The sequence below is a fragment of the Oryctolagus cuniculus genome, chromosome 4 (assembly GCF_964237555.1).
Source record: "Oryctolagus cuniculus chromosome 4, mOryCun1.1, whole genome shotgun sequence".
Classification (NCBI taxonomy): domain Eukaryota; kingdom Metazoa; phylum Chordata; class Mammalia; order Lagomorpha; family Leporidae; genus Oryctolagus; species Oryctolagus cuniculus.
In genome coordinates, this window is record NC_091435.1 from 82,335,754 (window position 1) to 82,356,313 (window position 20,560).

Sequence of the window (20,560 nt, forward strand, 5' to 3'; positions counted from 1 at the left end):
CCCCCTGTATACTAATCAGGCAACCATTCATCTGTTTTCTATCGCTATTGATTAATTTGCATATTCTAGAAATTTATATAAATGGAATCATACAGTATATAATTTTTCAGTGAATTATTTTACTTAGCATACTTGTTTTCAGCCCATATACCTTTATTTTTCTTGCTTTATTGCACTGACTAGGGACTCTAGTACCTTGTTTTTGTTTGTTTGTTTTGTTTTAAAAGATTTATTTATTTATTTGAGAGGCAGAATTACAGAGAGAGAGAAAGAGAGGTCTTCCATCCAGTGGTTCAGCCCCTAAGAGGCCGTAATGACCAGAGCTGGGCCAGTATGAAGCCAGGAGCCAGGACTTTCATCTGGGTCTCCCATGTGGGTGCAATTTGGGCCATCTTCCACTGCTTTCCCAGACACATTTGCAGGGAGCTGGATCAGAAGTGGGGCAGCCTGGACTAGAACTGGTGCCCATGTAGAATACTGGTTCTGCAGACGGAGGCTTAGCCTTCCACACCACAGGTTCAGCCCCTAGTACCATGTTTAATCAGAGCAGTCAAAGTAAACATTTTTGCTTTGTTTCTATCCCTAGAACGAAATCACTCAATCTCTCACCATTAAGTCTGATGTTAGGGTATTTTTAGCATTTTTTTTAAAGATTTATTTATTTATTTGAAAGAGGGAGTTACAGAGAGGCAGAGGCAGAGAGAGAGATCTACCATTCGTTGGTTCACTCCCCTAAAAGGTCGAAATGGCCGTAGCTGAGCCAATCTGAAGCCAGGAACCAGGAGCTTCTTCTGGGTCTCCCACACCCCACACTGATGCAGGGAGGTGGGCCATCCTCTACTGCCTTCCCAGGCCATAGCAGAGAGCTAGATGGGAAGAGGAGCAGCCCGGTCTCAAACTGGTACCCATATGGGATGTTAGCACCGCAGGTGGTGGCTTTACTTGCTATGCCACAGTGCTGGCCCAAGGATTTTGTTTTATTTTATTTTTTAGGTTGAGGAAGTTGCTTTCTATTCTTGGTTTGCTGCAAGTTTTTTTTTTTTTTTCTAGCTAAAATTGTGAAAAGCAGGGAAGGGAAAATATGTTTCTTAAGGTTACACATTGGTGGACAGGAATCCTAGCACTTCTAGGCACAGGAGCAGGAGACTGGTTTGGAAATAGAGGTGGGACTTGGTCTCATGCTCTCTAATATAGAATGTAGATACCTCAAGAAGTGGGTTAACCTGTTGCATCAAGATGCCTGTCTCTAGAGTGTTTATATGGATTTTATACATTTCTAGTTTTACTCTTCAGTATTTTAACATTCTGATATTCTTTTGATTATTTTTCCTTCACATATTTAATAGAAGGTCATGATTTATTTATGATATCTAGCCACATTTACCTCATTAAGGATGTCTTCCCTTCCATTTCTAGCTAGTAAGTTTCAGACCTGAGCACAGCCTAGCCTTAATCTACTTTAGGACTCTTATCCTACTCATTTCTTTCTACTATATCTTATTTTTCATTTAGTTGAGAGAAATAGACACACATACACTCCCATTCACAGCAGCTGGGGAAAGTTTTTTTTAAATCATGAATGGATGTTGAATTTTATCTAATGCTTTTTCTTCATCTATTGAGATGATCAAATGGTTTTATAAAAATTTATGAGTATAGCAAATTAAATTGATTTTCAAATGTTGAATGTTTGATGTTCAACTGTTACATTTCTGGGATAAACCAACGTGGTCATGGTGTATTATCACTTTTATATATTGGATTTTATTTGTTAATATTTTGTCAAGGATTTTGCCTCTGCATGAATGAGATTGATATGGAATTTTCTTTTCTTGTGATATCTTTTATCTGGTTTTATATTTGCTTTTAAGCAGAGGATATCTAGAATTCAAATGTTGATGTAATATACTGATATCTAAGGAAGTACAGTTGAGTTATATATAGTGATAATATGTATTGGTTAGGTATAATAACCTAGTTATTAGTCATTTAACCTAGATCTCTTAAGTTATTTATATACACAGTAATTCTTCTCTTTTCTGCTCGTTTCTTCCATTCTACCCCATATGCCAGAATTTTTGCTGAAATAGCTTTTTCTTTGCCACCTTGCCATAGCTTTCTTTTTTTTTTTTATAAAAAAAAAGATTTATTTATTTGAAAGTCAGAGTTACACAGAGAGAGGAGAGGTAGAGAGAGAGAGAGAGAGATTGCGACTGGAGCTGCGCCAATCTAAAGCCAGGAGCCAGGAGATTCCTCCGGGTCTCCCACGCAGGTGCGGGGGCCCAAGGACCTGGGCCACCCTCTCCTGCTTACCCAGATCATAGCAGAGAGCCGGATCGGAAATGGAGCAGCCAGATCTTGAACCAGCGCCCATATGGGATGCCGGCACTTCAGGCCAGGGCGTTAACCCGCTGCACCACAGCGCTGCCCCTCCATAGCTTTCTGTTTCTCTTCTATGTTGCTCTTTTCCTTTGTTTTAAATTTTTGTTGCTCTAGTCTTTTGCCTTTTAATCTGAAGATTTTCTCATCTGTTTGTTCTTTCAAACACAGAGTTTGAGTTCTTATTAACTGCTGTAAATGCTAACGATGCAGCACAGGGCATGACAGGGTTGCAGGCATAGCCAATGTCTTTATGGAACTCAAGAGCTGTGGTGGGGCGGGGGGGGGCTTCCCACCTCAGCTTAGCCAGTTTAAAGGACAGATACCACTCTCCAAGCCCCTGTCTATCAGTGTTCTCTGACCTGGGAACTGGCCTTTGGTAGACAGAATAATTTCAAGAGACATTCTTCTTGGACTCAGGTGGGCCCTCTCAGCTTACTGCTTATTAGGCTTGGCTTTTCTGGGCAGGGTAGGGGTCTTGACCACCAAAGGTTTAAGATCAGTTAGGGGCCGGTGCTGTGGCATGGTGGGTAAAGCCTCTGCCTACACTCCGGCATCCTATATGGGTACCAGTTTGAGTCCCGCTGCTCCACTTCTGATCCAGTTATCTGCTATAGCCTAATAAAGCAGTGGAAGATGGCCCAAGTCCTTGGGTCCCTGCATCCACATGGAAAACCTGGAAGAAGCTCCTGGCTCCTGGCTTCGGATGAGCTCATCTCCAGCCATTGCGGCCATTTGGGGAGTGAACCAGTGGATGGAAGACTTTCTCTCTCTCTCTCTCTGCCTCTGCCTTTCTGAAACTCTGATTTTCAAGTAAATAGATAAATATTTTTTTTTAAAAAGGGGGAGAGTGAGAGAGAGAAAATAATAACAAGGTAATTAAATCCTGGCAAAATGCTTCAGAAGCCTCTAAAATCAACCGAATAGATGAGCTGCTTTAAGTTTTATGTATGGCTAAAAGAAGAAAAATTTTGATAGGTCAGTAACTTCAGTGGGGGTCTTAACTGATCACTTGATTCAGGCCATGCCCACCAGTTTTCTCCATTGTAAAGGTAGCCTTTTGTTCCATATAATGAAGAGGTAATTGGTGGGGAGCTATTTTTTTTTTTTAAGATTTATTTATTTATTTGAAAGTCAGAGTTACACAGAGAGAGGATAGGCAGAGAGAGAAGAGTATCTTCCAACTGCTGGTTCACTCCCCAGTTGACCGCAATGGCCAGAACTGCGCCAATCCGAAGCCAGGAGCCAGGAGCTTCCTCCAGGTCTCCCATGCGGGTGCAGAGGCCCAAGCACTTGGGCCATCCTCTACTGCCCTCCCAGGCCACAGCAGAGAGCTGGATCGGAAGTGGAGCAGACAGGTCCCAAACCAGTGCCCATATGGGATGCCGGGATGCCGGCGCTTCAGGCCACGGCGTTAACCCACTGTACCACAGCGCTGGCCCCAAGGTGGGGAGCTATTTTGAGACTGTGTATTCCTTTGTAGAACAAACTTCATTGGTGGGTTTAACATCCATTGATGATTTTTTGCCTGAATTATTACTGTGGTAGTTGCAAAAACCCTCTACATTCATCAGGTGACATTTTACTGTCAAACGAGGTTTTCCTTCCTCCTTTTTTTGTTATAAATTTTTTTTTCAAATTTTCATTTATTTTATTTATAAGGTAGAAAGATAGAGATGTCCCATCTGCTGTTTACCCTCCCCCACACACACACCAAATGGCCACAAAAGCTGGGACTGGCCAAAGCCAAGAGCCTGACTCTCAGTTTGGGTCTGTCAAATGGGTGGTGGGGACCCAAGTACTTAAGTTCATTGGGGTGTGCATTGTAGGAAGCTGGAATCTGAGGCAGAGCCAGGCCTTGAACCCAGGTACTCTGATATTAGATGCAGGCATTCCAAGAATTGTTTTAACCATTGCACCAAACATCTACACATTAAAAATTTTTTAAATTAATTTACTTGAGTTAGAGACCAACCGTAAGAAAGAAAGAGCTCCCATCTGCTGGTTCACTTCTCAAATGCTCATAATTGCTGGAGCTGTGCCAGGCTGAAGTCAGAAGCCAGAAACTCAAACCAGGTTTCCCACTACTTGAGCCATCACCTGCTGTCTCCTAGGGTACATGTCAGCAAAAAGGGCGAGTTTGAAAGTAGAGCTGGGACTTGAACTGAGATACTGTGATATAGGATGTTGGTATCCCAAGTGGAGTCTTTACAGCTAGGCCAAATGCCCATCCCTTCTTCTATTATTATTGTACTTACAAATATTGTGTGTGTGTGTGTGTGTATATACAGAGTTGTGCTTACCTTGAAGGTAATGTACCTATGTGTGTCTACACACCATGAGTTGCTCACATAGATTCTCAAAATATTTTTGACTTAAGCAGAGGAAGATATTCCTTAGCTTATAAAATCTGAATATTTTGGAGGCCGGCGCTGTGGCGTAGTAGGCTAAAGCCACTGCCTGCAGTGCTGGCATCCCATATGGGTGCCAGTTCAAGTCCAGCGAGTGTCAATTGAAAGGCAGAGTTAGAGGGGCAGAGGCAGAGAAAGAGAGAGAGAGAGAGGTCTTCCATCTGCTGGTTCTCTTCCCAGATGGCCACAATGGTCGGAGCTATGCTGATCTGAAGCCAGGAGCCAGGAGCCAGGAGCTGCTTCTGGCTCTCCCACATGGGTGCAAGGGCCCAGGGACTTGGTCCCTCATCTGCTGCTTTCCCAGGCAAAATAGCAGGGAGCTGGATCTGAAGTGGAGCAGCCAGGACTCAAACCAGTGCCCATATGGGATGTTGGCACCACAGGCTGCGGGTTAGCCTTAAGCTGCAGTGCCACAACATGGCCCTCATATTTTGTTTTTCACTGTTATCCTTGGCCCCTTCCTCTCACTTGCAATGTCCAGCCCTCAGGAGTGGTGCTGATTCTGTTGCCTTATTGCTCTAATGTGAATGTCCTTGTTCTCCACAGCCACTGCCTAGTTTAGGCCTGGGCTAGCAAACTGGCAACCCAAGGTCCACCTTCTACCTGTGCAGTGCTTAAACTGAGCTGTGCAATGCTTAAATTTTTAAAAATGTGTTGCCAACATTTAAATATTTGGAAATTATACTTGAAAATGCAGAGCCCCGGCCGGCGCCGTGGCTCAGTAGGCTAATCCTCCACCTAGCGGCGCTGGCACACTGGGTTCTAGTCCCGGTCGGGGCGCTGGATTCTGTCCCGGTTGTCCCTCTTCCAGGCCAGCTCTCTGCTGTGGCCCGGGAGTGCAGTGGAGGATGGCCCAGGTGCTTGGGCCCTGCACCTCATGGGAGACCAGGAGAAGTACCTGGCTCCTGGCTTCGGATCAGCGCCGATGCCCCGGCCGCAGAGCACCAGCCGCGGCGGCCATTGGAGGGTGAACCAACAGCAAAGGAAAACCTTTCTCTCTGTCTCTCTTTGTCACTGTCCACTCTGCCTGCCAAAAATAAAATTAAAAAATTAAAAAAGAAAAAAAAAAAGAAAACGCAGAGCCCCACTTGTGAAAAATCAGAACACTGGGCAACAGTCAGGTTCGGCTAAAGCTGAGAGGCTTTCTTCTTGGGTGAAGCCTGAGCTTTCCAGGTCACTGTACTCACTGGCGTTGCCCAGTCTCCAGTCTCCTCTGACTTCTCCCCCGTTTACTTCCAACATAGAACATACCCCATCTCCTCTCTCCGCATTGTCAAAATTAGCGAAGAAGGTTTGATCAAACCACTAATTTGCACACCTTGATTAGCTAACACGCTCCTTAAAATGCCACTTCATGACGTGGCCCGCCTGCACCAGAATGCCCTTAACCATTCTGTTCCCTACCTTTTCCCTGCTCTGATTGCTCCCCCAACCCAGCAGTTCCCAAACCAGCATGCTCCAGGGCGTCGCCCGTGCGGTTCCCTCCACTCTCTCTTCCCCCTTTTTCCTGGTTAACTCGTACTCGACACTGGTATGCTCTGACACTAGTCCTCCAGGAAACCTTCCCCAAAGCCTTTTCCTCTGCCCTGCTCTTTGAGATCCCAAAGCGACCTCAGCTCTTCAGTTTGTGAGCTCCTCCTTTAAACAAACGTCCGAGGTCGCCAAACAGCACCAAGCAATCCTACTTGGATTGGGCCAGAGTTACACTTCTGAGTTCGGTTCCCAGGGTGAAGTGGGACAGGGGTGTGTGAGGATCCGCACCAGCAAGAATTCCTGAGACTAGCACCAGCCCGAGCTTCAGCCCCGAGCTGTTGGCCCTCTGCCAGCCGGCTCGGCATGCCGCGGGCGTCCGCAGTCCACCGAGCGCACAGCCTCGGTGCATGCCGGGAGCGGCCGGCTCTTCGAAGGGATTGCTGGGAGTGGTAGTTCTCGAGGCCGGAAGTGAGGGTGGCAGGGATAGAAACCGCAGCTGAGGCAGCAGTCCCTGACGCTGCCGCCACCCGGGCGTAGTGCATCACTCCGAGCCCACCAGCTGTGGGTGACTCCTCTGTCCTCGGAGGGTTCCTGGAGCCCTGACTGGGGAAGCGGTCGGAGCGCCTGTCTTCAGCAAGCAGGCGGCCTCCCAGCCCCGGATGCGGCCGGAGGGCGCGGGAATGGATCTCCGCGGCTGCGAGGAGAGCCTGTCGGAGGCGAGCAGGTGGGCTGGAAACGGGGTGGGGAGTCCGCTGCAGTTGGGTGCTGGACCCTTGAGAGAGCGCGGGGAGCCAGCGAGAAGTGCGAGGCGCTGCAGACCTGAGGGATTCTTCTGCGGAGGACTTGTTTGGGAAGAATTTCTGAGAAGAGGGACGGGCAGGGCGTGGATAGGACGAGGCTACGGTTTCGTGGGGGAGAGGAAAGGCGGGTAGGATTTGCCGAGGACTGGGAGTCAGCGGAGGCTGCAGCTCAGATCTGAGACGGTTGACGAGAGGTGGATATAGAGAGCCTGAAGCGCTCTGGTGAGATTTTTACAGGCCGGAGTCTATAGATAGGAGCAGGGCGCAAGGTTGGTGTCATGACTGAAACTTGCGGTGACAAGCAAATCGAGCCAATACTAAGAGGGTGGCGGTATAAAGACTTCTGGGAGCCAAGGTTAGGGGCTACGAGTGGCCTAGGAAGAAGGTTAGGCAGGGACGAGTGTGCAGAAGAAGACGAGGAGACCCTGTGCGTGAAAGTGAGCGGCTGTGATGGCAGTGAGTTCGGGGTGGGGGCTTGCTAATGAGACCAGAAATTGTGTGGGTGTCCCTTGTCAATGGGTCCCAGTCACAGTGGCAGGAAGCCTCTGCCATTTCCTTTTCAGCTGCAAAACGTTCACTTCATCTGCACAATGCAAACTAAGCAAATTCACATGTACTTGCATGTAATTTTTATCAGAACGTGCATACTTTCAAGAAATTAGGGGATTTAAGATTTTTAAAAACCATTTTGTCTAAATGATCAGTTGCACTTTGTAAAGGTGCTTTGCATACTTGGAGTTTGCTTCATTAATAACTCTGATCTTAATCTCTTTTTTTAAAATATTTATTTTGTTTATTTGAAAGAGAAAGAGAGAAAGAGAGAGGTGTCTTCCATCTGCTGGTTCACTCCTCAAATGGCAGCAATGGCCAGGACTGAGCCAGTCAGAAACAAGAAGCCAGGAGCTTCTTGGTCTCTTGCATGGGCTGCTTTCCCAGGTGCACTATCAGGGAGCTGGATGGGAAGCGGAGCAGCCAAGACTCAAATCGGTGCCCATATGGAATGCTGGCACTGCAGACTGGGGCTTTAACCCGCTACGCCATAGCACCAGCCCCCCCTTAATCTCTTAAAAGGCTGGTTTGGTGACATGCTATAGCAAGAATGTGACTTAAGGGAGTCTTGCTTGACATTTAGTAATAGTGTCAGATGTAGTAATGGTCTCAGGAGCAGCTGGGGGCCAGAAGACTGGAGGGGCAGAGTTTTTGCCTGAGAAAATGTCAATAGGGGAAAAATTGAGAGGTTGTGCCCTGCTGAAGATTTGGCTGTTTTTAGGGATGGCTCCACTTTTATGAGCACAAGTAGCCTGTGGCCTGCTGTGCACAACCTGGACTGTCCCCACTGTGTAGTCCCTGCCTGGGATTCATGAAGGATGCATTCTGAGTGAGACTGGGTGTCTTACTTCCCCTTTCAGTTTCTGCTCACATACACTGGGCTATTTATTCTTCCAGATGTCTGTGAAATGCTTCGTGTGAAATGTCCCATGTAATTTCAAAACAAGTGTTAGGGTTATTTTGATTTTCTTATGCCAATTCTTGTTGGGTAGCCTGGCTTTGGAAATTTCCATGCAGATTTCTTCCCTGTATATCTGGAGCTCAGCTGTTTATTTAATGTATTTAACAGACAGGCTGCTTTACCACATGCCAGGCCCTGTTTTAAGAGCCTTGCAAGAATCATCTTATTTGAATCCTCATAACAGCTGATGAGGTAGGTACTGTTATTGTCACCATTCTACAGATGAGGAAGCTGAGGCATGGACAGGATAAGCAACTTGCTGACATCAAACAGTGAATCCCTGGTGGGAAAGCTTTCAAACCCAGGCAGTCTGGCTTCAGAGCCTGCACTTTTAATAGCTACACCATACTGCTCATTGTTAGTAACAAAGGAATGTAAGAGATAGTGAATACATTTTATAGGATTCCTTGCCTGCTGTTCAGGCCAGTAGGACAGCTCCTTTTCAGGTTATCTTTTCCTTTCTATTCCTTTTTTAATGCTGTGTTCTTAATGAAAGAACTTTAGTCAAAACTTAATTTCAGCAGTGGGATTATCCTCCCCAAAGCCACTCATACTGTTGTTATAGGCCTACTCTCTGTTGCTGATGGGTTAATCAGAATGTTGTTCAATGAGGCTTCATAATACTGATGACTTCCTCAGTTCTAGATAGCCACTAGTAAATATGTACCTTGTGGGGAACGGTGTTGTGGTGTCGCAGGTTAAGCCTCTGCCTGCAGCTCCATATGGGCACCACTTAAAGTTCAACTTCCTGCTAATGTGCCTGGGAAAGCAGCAGAAGACACCTCTGCCACTCGCGTGGGAGACCTGGGGTGTTTCAGGCTCCTGGCTTCAGCCTGGCTTAATCCTTGCCATTACAGCCATTTGAGGAATGAACCAGTGGGTGGAAGATCTGTCTCTGTAACTTGTCTTTCAAGTAAATAAATAAAAAAAAATACATATCTTGTGCCTGATAATTAAGGCATTGTGTCTGGGTCACTGCAAATATAACCTTTCTGTGGATAATAAAAACCCAACTTAGAAACAGTCTTCATGAGATGCCATCATTTATAGACATGAAGGATAAAATTTTCAATGTATTTCCTAAAAGCAGTTGATATAATGAAATATGCGTATGCTTTAAAGCCAGATAGACATGCAGTTGAATTTTAACTCCTCTGCTTAACTTGGTCAAGTTACTTTTCCTGTCTGAGTGGGAAGAATATGACTTCCTGCCTGGGTGATTGTGATAATATACATAAAACTCATAGAGTGCCTAGTATGTACTAAGTGCAAAACTACTTCCATCTCCTCCCCAGTTTTCTTGTTGTAAAAAGGGCATATACTCCACAAATTACTATTTGCAATGATATAGTTTGTTCTTCCTCCTTCCTTGGGCTGCTTTATCAGAGTAGAGCTCATTGGGTACTGTAGTGTTGGCCTAGCCTTCAACTTCACCCTAGGAATATAGTCATGTCATAGACTCCCCTGTTGTTTTCTTTCTTTCTTTTTTTTTTCCTTTTTTTTTTTTTTTTTTTTTTTGACAGGCAGAGTTAGACAGTGAGAGAGAGAGAGAAAGGTCTTCCTTTTTCCGGTGGTTCACCCCCAAAGTGGCTGCTAAGTCTGGCGTGTTGCGGCCAGTGCGCTGCGCCAATCCAAAGCCAGGAGCCAGATGCTTCCTCCTGGTCTTCCACGCGGGTACAGGGCACAAGGACCTGGGCCATCCTCCACTGCCCTCCCGGGCCACAGCAGAGAGCTGGACTGGAAGAGGAGCAACCAGGACAGAATCCAGTGCCCCAACCAGGACTAGAACCCAGTGTGCCGGCGCCACAGGCGGAGGATTAGCCTACTGAGCCCCGGCGCTCGCCCCCCTGTTATTTTCCATCTGGCTAGTCATCACTCTAACAAAATGCTATAGTTCTTAGGGATTATAGTTTACTTTCCCTAGTGTCTCCTAAATGCTGGTTATTTAGAGTTTATCTGTTGAAACTACTCAATAGTTAAAGGAAAGGACCTACTACTGCTTTGTCACCCTAACCACCTTGAGACATGAAGTTTTCTACTTTTTTAAAAAAGATTTATTTGATTGTTTTAAAGGAAGAGTTACAGAGAGAGAGAGAAAAGGAGAGACAGAGGGAGAGTTATCCTCAATCCACTGGGTTTCACTCTCAGCCAAAATACTGAGGCTGCGGCAGACCAAAACCCTGAGCCCAGAACTTCTTCCAGGTCTCCCACTTGGGTGGCAGGGGCTCAAGCACCTGAGCCATCTTCCCCTGCTTTCCCATGCACATTGGCAGGGAACTGGATTGGAAGTGGAGCAGCTGGGACTTAAACTGGCACCCATATCGTATGCTGGCACTGCAGGCTGTGGCTTAACCTGCTGCAACACAGTGCCAGCACATGAGAGGTCTATTTCTGAGCTTGGAACTCAGATACATCAATTGCTCAGTTTTCCTGATGCTGCTATGGTCCAGATAGAGTCAGAATTCAAGTAGTAAGATACTTTTAGTGTCTCCAGACTGTAACACTAAAAACGTTCTGCAGACTAAACCATTCTCTCAGTTAATAGCATTTCACTAAATGGACCAAGCCATAGCCTTGGAGTGAAATTTGATATTTCCCTCTTCTGGATTACCCATATCCAAGTAATCACCACATTATGTGGATTTTGTTCCTGATTTTCCCCTTGGAAGTCTTCTTTTTCTCTCCAGTTCTAAAAAGAATGGTTTATATCACTAAAAGTCAGAGGCATAGCATTGCTGCACTAATGACCAAATCCAGATGCTCAAAGTCAAGAATTTGTCCCTGTCTCTGGGCTGTACCATCCTTTTCTATAGGACAGCCTTAACAACTGCAAACACAACAGTCCCAACAACAAGAAGGATACAGTCTTGTTTTTTTTGTTGTTGTTGTTTGTTTGTTTTTTGACAGGCAGAGTGGACAGTGAGAGAGAGAGACAGAGAGAAAGGTCTTCCTTTGCCATTGGTTCACCCTCCAATGGCCGCCGCGGCCGGCACACTGTGGCTGGCGCACCGCGCTGATCGGAAGCCAGGAGCCAGGTGCTTCTCCTGGTCTCCCATGGGGTGCAGGGCCCAAGGACTTGGGCCATCCTCCACTGCACTCCCAGGCCACAGCAGAGAGCTGGCCTGGAAGAGGGGCAACCGGGACAGAATCCGGCGCCTCGACCGGGACTAGAACCCAGTGTGCCGGCGCCCCAGGCAAAGGATTAGCCTATTGAGCCGCAGCGCTGGCCTCAGATACAGTCTTAATAACTCCAACAAAAGCAGAATAGATAAGCCTCTTTTAAAAAGTTTATTTTTATTTATTTGTAAGGCAAAGTGACAGAAAAAGAGAGACACAGAGAGAGAACTCTTCGGTCTGCTGGTTCACTCCCCCAAATGGCTACAACAGCTGGATCTGGGCCAGGCCCAAGCCAGGAATGAGGAATTCCATTGGAGTCTCCCACGTGGGTGGCAGTGACCCAAGTACTTAAACTATCATCTGTTAGCTCCCAGGGTGCACATTAGCAGGAATCTGTGTTGGAATTGAAGGAGGGACTTTACCAACCAGACACTCCCATGTGTGTTGTAGGCATCCCAAGCAGCAGCTTAACCTGCTATGCCACAATGCCTACCCCTGGTGGACTTGAATGTTGAGGTTATGGAATGTGTTACTCAGCCAGGCCTAAATTATGTGCTCAACCCTGGATCCCAGGTTAGGGTGAGACTTTGGAACCTCATGGATCAGGCTAAGTGGTTGAGGGGTGGTTCTGTGGAAAAGGCGCTTTTTCCCTGTGGAAAGTTGGGGTTCTGTTACAAAAATAAAGGGACACGAATTCTGGGCAGATATAAAGAATACATTCACTTCAGAACCTTACTATCTTTCATTGGGGATTATTTCAGTAACGCCCTAATTAATCTTCCAACCTGAATTGAGCTCCCACATTCTAGACATCCTCCACACTGCTACTACTAGCTCAACAGTTCTGAAACAAGGTTCATGTAGTATTTTGCCCAGAGATGTTTAATGGTTTTCCATTGAAAGTACAGTGCAGTCAAAACTGCTTACACCATATTCAGTCTTTATGGTAGTCCCTCTGGAGTTCCCAGTTACAAAACCATGACATGCACCTACTTTCACATCTTTCTTGGCAGGAGCCCTAAGCTGTTCTCATTCTTGCTTCTTCACACTCCCTTAATGCCTTCCCCTTTGCGTCTGGAGAGCTCTTAGTCATCCTTTTAATAACACTCCTTTAGAAGGCATTCCTTACTTGTTCTTTTCCATCTCTCTGTTATAGCACTTCTTACATCATAGCATAGTTTTGGAAGTGCCTGTTTCCCCCATTGTATTCTGAATTCCTGGAGAGATGGAGACTCTTGCTTTTTTTTTTTTTTTTTTTTTTTTTGACAGGCAGAGTGGTTAGCGAGAGAGAGAGACAGAGAGAAAGGTCTTCCTTTTGCCATTGGTTCACCCTCCAATGGCCGTCACGGCTGGTGCGCTGCGGCCGGCGCGCCGCGCTGATCCGAAGGCAGGAGCCAGGAGCCAGGTGCCTCTCCTGGTCTCCCATGGGGTGCAGGGCCCAAGCACTTGGGCCATCCTCCACTGCACTCCCGGGCCACAGCAGACAGCTGGCCTGGAAGAGGAGCAACCGGGACAGAATCCGGCGCCCCGACCGGGACTAGAACCCATTGTGCCAGCGCTGCTAGGTGGAGGATTAGCCTATTGAGCCGCGGTGCCGGCCAAGATTTATTTATTTACTTGAGAGGCAGAGTTACCGGCAGACAGAGGGAAAGACAGAGAGAAGGTCTTCCATCCACTGTTTCACTCTCCAAATGGCCACAACAGCCAGAGCTGAACTGATCCAAAGCCAGGAACCAGGAGCTTCTTCCTGGTCTCCCACATGGGTGCAGGGGCCCAAGCATTTGGGCCATCTTCTGTTGTGTTCCCAGGCCCTTTCCAGGCCATAGCAGAGAGCTGGATTGGAAGTGGAGCAGCCAGGACTTGAACTGGCACCCATATGGGATTTCAGTGCTGCAGGCAGACGTTTAACTTATTATGCCTCAGCACTGGCTCCAAGAGACTCTTTTTAACTACTATAATCACAGTGCCTAACACAATGCTGGACATACAGTTGGTATTAAATATTTGTTCAAGGGACAAAAACATTAACAATTTGGTCGTGCCATTTACAGTTGCCAGGTGCCAGTGGTACTGTAGCCATTGAAAGAGCCTCTTTTTTCTCCTTGCTATTCATTTTTTCTTTCCCACATTTCTCCTCAATTTCTTTATTTTTCTTTTTTCTCTTTGGTCATGCTAGGGTTTGACAGTTTATATAGAACTGATAGCGGAACAGGATGATCAAATGATTTTTTTAAAAAGTTATTTATTTATTTATTCATTTGGAAGAGAGAGGGGGAGAATGGGAGAGGGAAAGAGATATTTTCCATCTGCTGTTCACTCCCCAAATGTCAGCAACAGCCAGGTCTGGAATAGGCTGAAGTGAGGAACCAGCAACTCCATCCAGGTCGCCTACTTTAGTGGCAGGGGTCCAAGTATTTGGGCCATCTTCTACTACTTCTTAGGTGCATTAACAGGAAGCTGGATCAGAAGTGAGCAGCTGAAACTCCAGTCAGCACTCTCGTGTGGGATGCTGGCATCACAAGAGGCAGCTTAATCTGCTGCACCACAATGCAAGGCCCTCAAATGATTTTTGAGTCATTCATAATGCTAGTTCAGCAACTAGTACAAGCAAGGACATAAACATGCTCTTGAAGCTGTTAGGAAAACTGCTTATTGCCAGAACATAGGATGGGTAGGATATATTTTGCAGAGCACCAGGGACTCTAAGCCTGAAGTTTTTCCTGTATTCTGTCTTCCTACAGCTGTTTCTGTTTTTTCTTTTTTTTAAAGGCTTTATTACTTTTTCCACTAAATGGATTTAAAAAAATTTTTGTATTCATTTTTTAAAAGATTTTATTTATTTATTTGAGAGAGAGTTACAGACAGAGAGAAGGAGAAACAGAGAGAGAGGTCTTCCATCCACTAGTTCACTCCATTAATGGCCATAACAGCTGGAGCTGCGCCAATCCAAAGCCAGGAAACAGGAACTTCTTCTGGGTCTCTCACGTGGCTGCAGGGGCCCAAGCACTTGGGCCATTTTCTACTGCTTTCCCTGGTATCGCAGAGAGCTGAATCAGAAGAGGAACAGCTGGGATTCAAACCAGCACCTATGTGGGATGCCGGCGCTGCAGGTGGAGGCTTAGCCCAGTACACCACAGTGCTGGCTCCTGTATTCTTTTTTTTTTTTTTTTAAGATTAATTTATTTATTTGAAAGTCAGAGTTACACACACAGAGAGAGAGGAGAGACATAGAGAGAGAGAGGTCTTCCATCCGATGGTTCCCTGCCCAGATGGCCGCAACGGCCAGGGCTGCGCCCATCCGAAGCCAGGAGCCAGGAGCTTCTTCCAGGTCTCCCACTCAGGTGCAGGGGTCCAAGCACTTGGGCCATCCTCTATTGCTTTCCCAGGCCATAGCAGAGAGCTGGATCAGAAGTGGAGCAGCCAGGACTAGAATCGGTGCCCATATGGGATACCGGCGCTTCAGGCCAGGGCGTTAACCCGCTGCACCACAGCGCCAGCCTCCCTCCTCTATTCATTTTTTTTTTTTTTTTTTGACAGGCAGAGTTAGACAGTGAGAGAGAGAGAGGGAGAGAGAGAGAGAGAAAGAGAAAGTCTTCCTTTCCGTTGGTTCACCCCCAAAATGGCCGTTATGGCCAGTGCACTGCGCTGATCCAAAGCCAGGAGCTAGGCGCTTCCTCCTGGTCTTCCATGTGGGTGCAGGGCACAAGGACCTGGGCCATCCTCCACTGCCTTCCCAGGCCACAGCAGAGAGCTGGACTGGCAGAGGAGCAACCGGGACAGAATCCAGCACCCCAACAGGGACTAGAACCCGGGGGTGCCGGTGCCGCTGGCAGAGGATTAGCCTATTGAGCCATGGCGCCGGCCTGTATTCTTTTTTAAAATAACTTCTTTTCCTCCACCAGTGTCACCAAGCTACTTGGGTAATTATGTGTTCTCTCCAACATGATTGTTACTAGCAACTGTGTTAATGTAAAGTGACATTAATTAAAATTAATAAAATGTAGTATTTAAGTTTCTTAAGTGACTGCACTCAGATTTCAAGTTCTTGACAGCCACAGTGGCTAGTGGTCTCCAGATGGGACAGGGCATTTCCAGCATCACAGAAAGTTCAATTGGACAGTACTGTAACAGATTTTAATCGGGATTTTCCTAGAAGTAGATATAACAGCATGCTTACATGTTTTTAGTTTCTCTGGCTCAGGCTCACTTGGAATTTAATCCACACATGATTAGAAGGAAAGAAGATTGTTAAAGGAAATGATAAATTGCAGTTAGGAAATTGGCAGGCTGTCTCCCAAAGTTTGTGGTGCCTCTGTCATTGAAACTCACAGGAACCTCCTGGTTTGCAGGGCTAAAGGTGATTAATTCTCGACTAGATGATAGCAGAATCCCATCATTTCTAAAGGTTTCTAAGATGGCCTCCAATGATTTTTCTCAATTGGATGTTTTGAGAAGAAAGTAGGCCGGCGCTGCGGCTCAATAGGCTAATCCTCCGCCTTGCGGTGCAGGCACACCGGGTTCTAGTCCCGGTTGGGGCGCCGGATTCTGTCCCGGTTGCCCCTCTTCCAGGCCAGCTCTCTGCTGTGGCCAGGGAGTGCAGTGGAGGATGGCCCAAGTGCTTGGGCCCTGCACCCCATGGGAGACCAGGAAAAGCACCTGGCTCCTGGCTCCTGCCACCGGATCAGCGCGGTGCGCCGGCCGCGGCGGCCATTGGAGGGTGAACCAATGGCAAAGGAAGACCTTTCTCTCTGTCTCTCTCTCTCACTGTCCACTCTGCCTGTCAAAAAAAAAAAAAAAAAAAAAAAAAAAAAAAAAGAAAGTAGTTGGGGCTATATGCTGTTCTTTGCTCCCCCTCCTTCAAGACCATGCTTTTTTTTCTTTTGCAGGCTTAGGAGCCCTTAAAGAAAAATTCTAAAAGTTTTACGTGTGTGTTTTTTCCTGTTTATTTTTGGTTATTTCCTTATTGTCTCATTACTTTCTGGCCAGAGAATGTAGTCTATTCAACTCTGGAATTTTTAAAAAAAAAAACTTTATTTGAGAAGCAGAGAAACAAGACAGAAAGCTTCCATTGCTGGGGCACCAGGTTAAGCCTCCGCCTGGGACTCCAGCATCCCAGTTGGAGTCCTGGCTGCTCCACTCCTATCCAGCTCCCTGCTAATGTGCCTAGGAAAGGTCTGCATTGGCCGGAGGTGGAGTCAGGAGCCGGGAATGGAACGCAGGTACTCTGATGTGGGACACAGTCATCTTCACCACTAAGCTAAATGCTCACCTCTATTGACTCCTGTTTTGTGCCTAAATACAAGGCTGATTTTTGTGAATGTTCCCTGGGTGCTTTCACAAGATGTGCTCCTCTATGTGGAGCTTTTTCAACATATAATAGAACAGCTTTATCAATTACATATTATTCAACTTTTCTAATCACTTTTTTACTTTTGGTTTTCACGATCTGAATGTTAAAATTCCCATTACCACTGTTTCCCCTTTCCATTTTCACTTCTCTATTTATATGTTCTGTACTTTTTGACATATGCATGTGTATGTTTTGTTGTATTTCGTTATGTTTTGAGGCCATGTTATTAGATACATAAAAATTAATGATGTCGCTCCCCGTCTTCGTGGAGGAACGACACAGGACCCTGCGCTGTTCTTCTGTCTGCTCGGCCCTCCCCGGGTTTTCTGCTGGTCCTTCCCGGGTTGGCTGCTGGTCCTTCCCGGGTTGGCTACCATCCCTTCCACCTCCGTGGAAGGGCGGTTCCCCCTGCCACATTCCCCACTTCCGCGGGGGAGCGGCACACCGCCGGCCGGCTCTCTCGGGGGCTGCACAGGTGTTCCCCTTAGATGTTCCTCGTGCATGTTGTCTCTCTCCTCCTTTATAGTCCTCTTCCACCAATCCCAACTCTGCTACCCACACGCCGAGTACACTGCTCTCCTCCAATCAGGAGCAGGTCCTACAGTTTATTGGTTGAACTGGAGGCAGCTGTGTAGAAGCTGCTTCTCCCTTCTCAGCGCCATATTGTGGGAGAGCAGATGCATAGAATAAGTCTTAATTCCAGTAACAGTCTAGTCCGAGTTGCTCCCAGTTGCTCCCCACAAATGAGAGCTGTATCTTCATTATTTCTTTTTTGTCTTTTTAAATGATTCTTGCCTTGAATACAAGCTTTATATTAATATCAGTTTCCGATTGTCTTTTTGTTTAAGTTTTTAAATAGTTGAGTTTATTCTATTGCCATTTATTTTTCTCTTGTATCTGTTTGATCTTAATCCTGCCTTTTTTTTTTTTTTTTTTTTTTTTTTGACAGGCAGAGTGGACAGTGAGAGAGAGAAAGGTCTTCCTTTGCCGTTGGTTCACCCTCCGATGGCTGCCGCGGCCGGCACGCTGCGGCCGGCGCACCACGCTGATCCGAAGGCAAGAGCCAGGTGCTTCTCCTGGTCTCCCATGGGGTGCAGGGCCCAAGCACTTGGGCCATCCTCCACTGCACTCCCGGGCCATAGCAGAGAGCTGGACTGGAAGAGGGGCGACCGGGACAGAATCTGGAGCCCCGACCGGGACTAGAACCCAGCGTGCCGGTGCCGCTAGGCGGAGGATTAGCCTATTGAGCCACGGTGCCGGCTAATCCTGCCATTTTTTAAAAATGATTTTTTTGTAGCGTTTTCTTCTCTTGACTTTTTTTTTTTTAAAGATTTATTTCATTTACTTGCGAGGCAGAGCCACAGAGGCAGAGGCAGAGACAGAGAGGTCTTCCATCCACTGGGTCACTCCCCAAATGGCCACAGTGGCCAGAGCTAGGCCGATCTGAAGCCAGGAGCCTGGAACATCCTCCAGGTCTCCCACGTGGGTGCAGGGGCTCAAGGACCCAGGCCATCCTCTAGTGCTCTCCCAGGCCACCACAGGGAGTTGGATTGGAAGTAGAGCAGCCAGAACCAAACCTGTGCCCACACTGGATGCTGGCACTGCAGGCAGTGGCTCCACTCACGATGCCATTGCCTTTTTTAAAATGAGAAATAGAGGCCGGCACCGCGGCTCACTAGGCTAATCCTCCGCCTTGCAGCACTGGCACAACAGGTTCTAGTCCCAGTCGGGGCGCCGGATTCTGTCCCAGTTGCCCCTCTTCCAGGCCAGCTCTCTGCTATGGCCCGGGAGTGCAGTGGAGGATGGCCCAAGTGCTTGGGCCCTGCACCCCATGGGAGACCAGGAGAAGCACCTGGCTCCTGCCTTTGGATCAGCGTGGTGCGCCGGCTGTGGCGGCCATTGGAGGGTGAACCAACAGCAAAAAGGAAGACCTTTCTCTCTGTCTCTCTCTCTCACTGTCCACTCTGCCTGTCAAAAAAAAAAAAAAAAAAAAAAAAAGAGAGAGAGAAATAGAGAGAAAAAGCTCTTCCAACCACTGGTTCACTGTCTTAAATGCCTGCAGTGTTGAGGACTGGCCTGAGCTGAATCTATGTGCCAGGATCTCAATTTAGGATACCCAAACAGAACCCAACTACTTGAGTCATCACCTTCTGTCTCCCAGTTAGGAGCTGGAACTAGGAATTGAACTCTGGCACTCTGATAAGGGATGCAGGCATCTTAACTGCTAAGCCAAACATCTACCCTGATTTTTAAGATAGTCTTGTTTTAGTTCTAATGATTAGTTCAATAATTGAACTGAAATTAGTTCAAGTTAGGTACACTTTACCTAAAACTGAGGAGGCTAAAACATTGTCTTCCCTCCTGTCTTTTGCTATTGAAGCAGTGGTATTTCCCTCCGTAAAAGCATCTTACTACCAACCAATAGAAGGTGAGACTAAAGTAGCTTTCTTTTATACACATAAAATCAACTTTATTGTCTTATAGTGAAACTTTGTTTCTCACATTTTGTCAAGCAGGTTTAGCATGTGTGCTTAGTACAAGGCATATCCATAATTTCAGAAAGTCTTTCCCAGATTTCGTGCTCCTGTGAAGGTTCTGTGGTGTAAACATGGCACTCTGGAATCTGTGCTCACCAAGGAGAGATTTGACCTTAGTTTAAATGCAGTTGAAGTAGTCTTTGGATGTGGGGCCCTGTGACCAGACTTAATTAAATTACAGGTTGTCCAATCCCACAGAATTTTTGGCAGAATTTTCCTTGAGGTAGAATAGATAAGAAGACTTTATTCTTAGGTACCTTTCCTGATTTAGCTGGATTCATTAGATTTATATGATTGGAAGTTCAAAGAGGGGAAGGGACAGAGAAAAAAGAATGTTATTGCCTGTTTATGATGGTGCTTTCTATGGATTGTCACTAACACTCTCCCTAATGAAGCAGTTGTTATCTCCTCACAGTGAGGGAACTGAAACTTAAAAATTTTACATGGCTTGCTCAAGAATGCACATCTAGTTTCTGTAGAGCTAATATTCAAATTTATGGAGCTTAACTTGATGTTTGTACTTTTCTACTGGGTGACATTTTCCCCCTTGCTTCTTACTGAAATGCAAAAGAAATTGAAAAGACACAATACCTTTCCTTAAGGAATTGAGACATAAGCCATTCAACAATTTTTTTTTTTCACGTGTTAGGAGGAAAGGACAGCTTATGCTATGGGGGTTCTAACAAGGGGATTACAAGTTAGTGGGTCAGATTATTTGGAACTTCTTGGGAGGAGGTTGAATTAGAGCTGAGCTTGAATCCCTGAATGGAGTGACAAGAGGCATTCCAAGTGGAAAGGCCCGAATGAACACAGGCAGGGAGAGGTTGGCATGTTTTTAGTAGGGTGTTGGAGAGAGAGTGACTGTATTCAGATCGAGGAGTACTGAGCAAGAAAGTTGGCATTTAGATTGGGGCCAACTGATGGAAAATATTTGAACTTCATGCTGACCATCAGTGGCAAGATTCCTGACGTAAGGAATTTTC

At 46.4% G+C, this 20,560-nt stretch overlaps 1 protein-coding gene across 7 annotated transcripts in view; it reads left to right on the forward strand.

The window, feature by feature from the left end:
* RUBCN (rubicon autophagy regulator) overlaps positions 1-20,560 on the forward strand; it is an 86,765-nt gene that overhangs the window by 4,801 nt on the left and 61,404 nt on the right. Inside the window, exon 1 of one of the 7 annotated variants that reach the window (XM_008266733.4) lies at positions 6,700-6,987. The exons of 4 other annotated variants lie outside the window; for them this stretch is intronic. In XM_008266733.4, coding sequence (XP_008264955.1) covers positions 6,923-6,987 — 65 coding nt within the window. In that variant the 5' untranslated portion in view covers positions 6,700-6,922. Of the gene's footprint in view, positions 1-6,699; positions 6,988-20,560 lie in introns of those variants that run through there. 2 more of the 7 variants (XM_008266732.4, XM_070072242.1) reach the window with 2 other exon arrangements.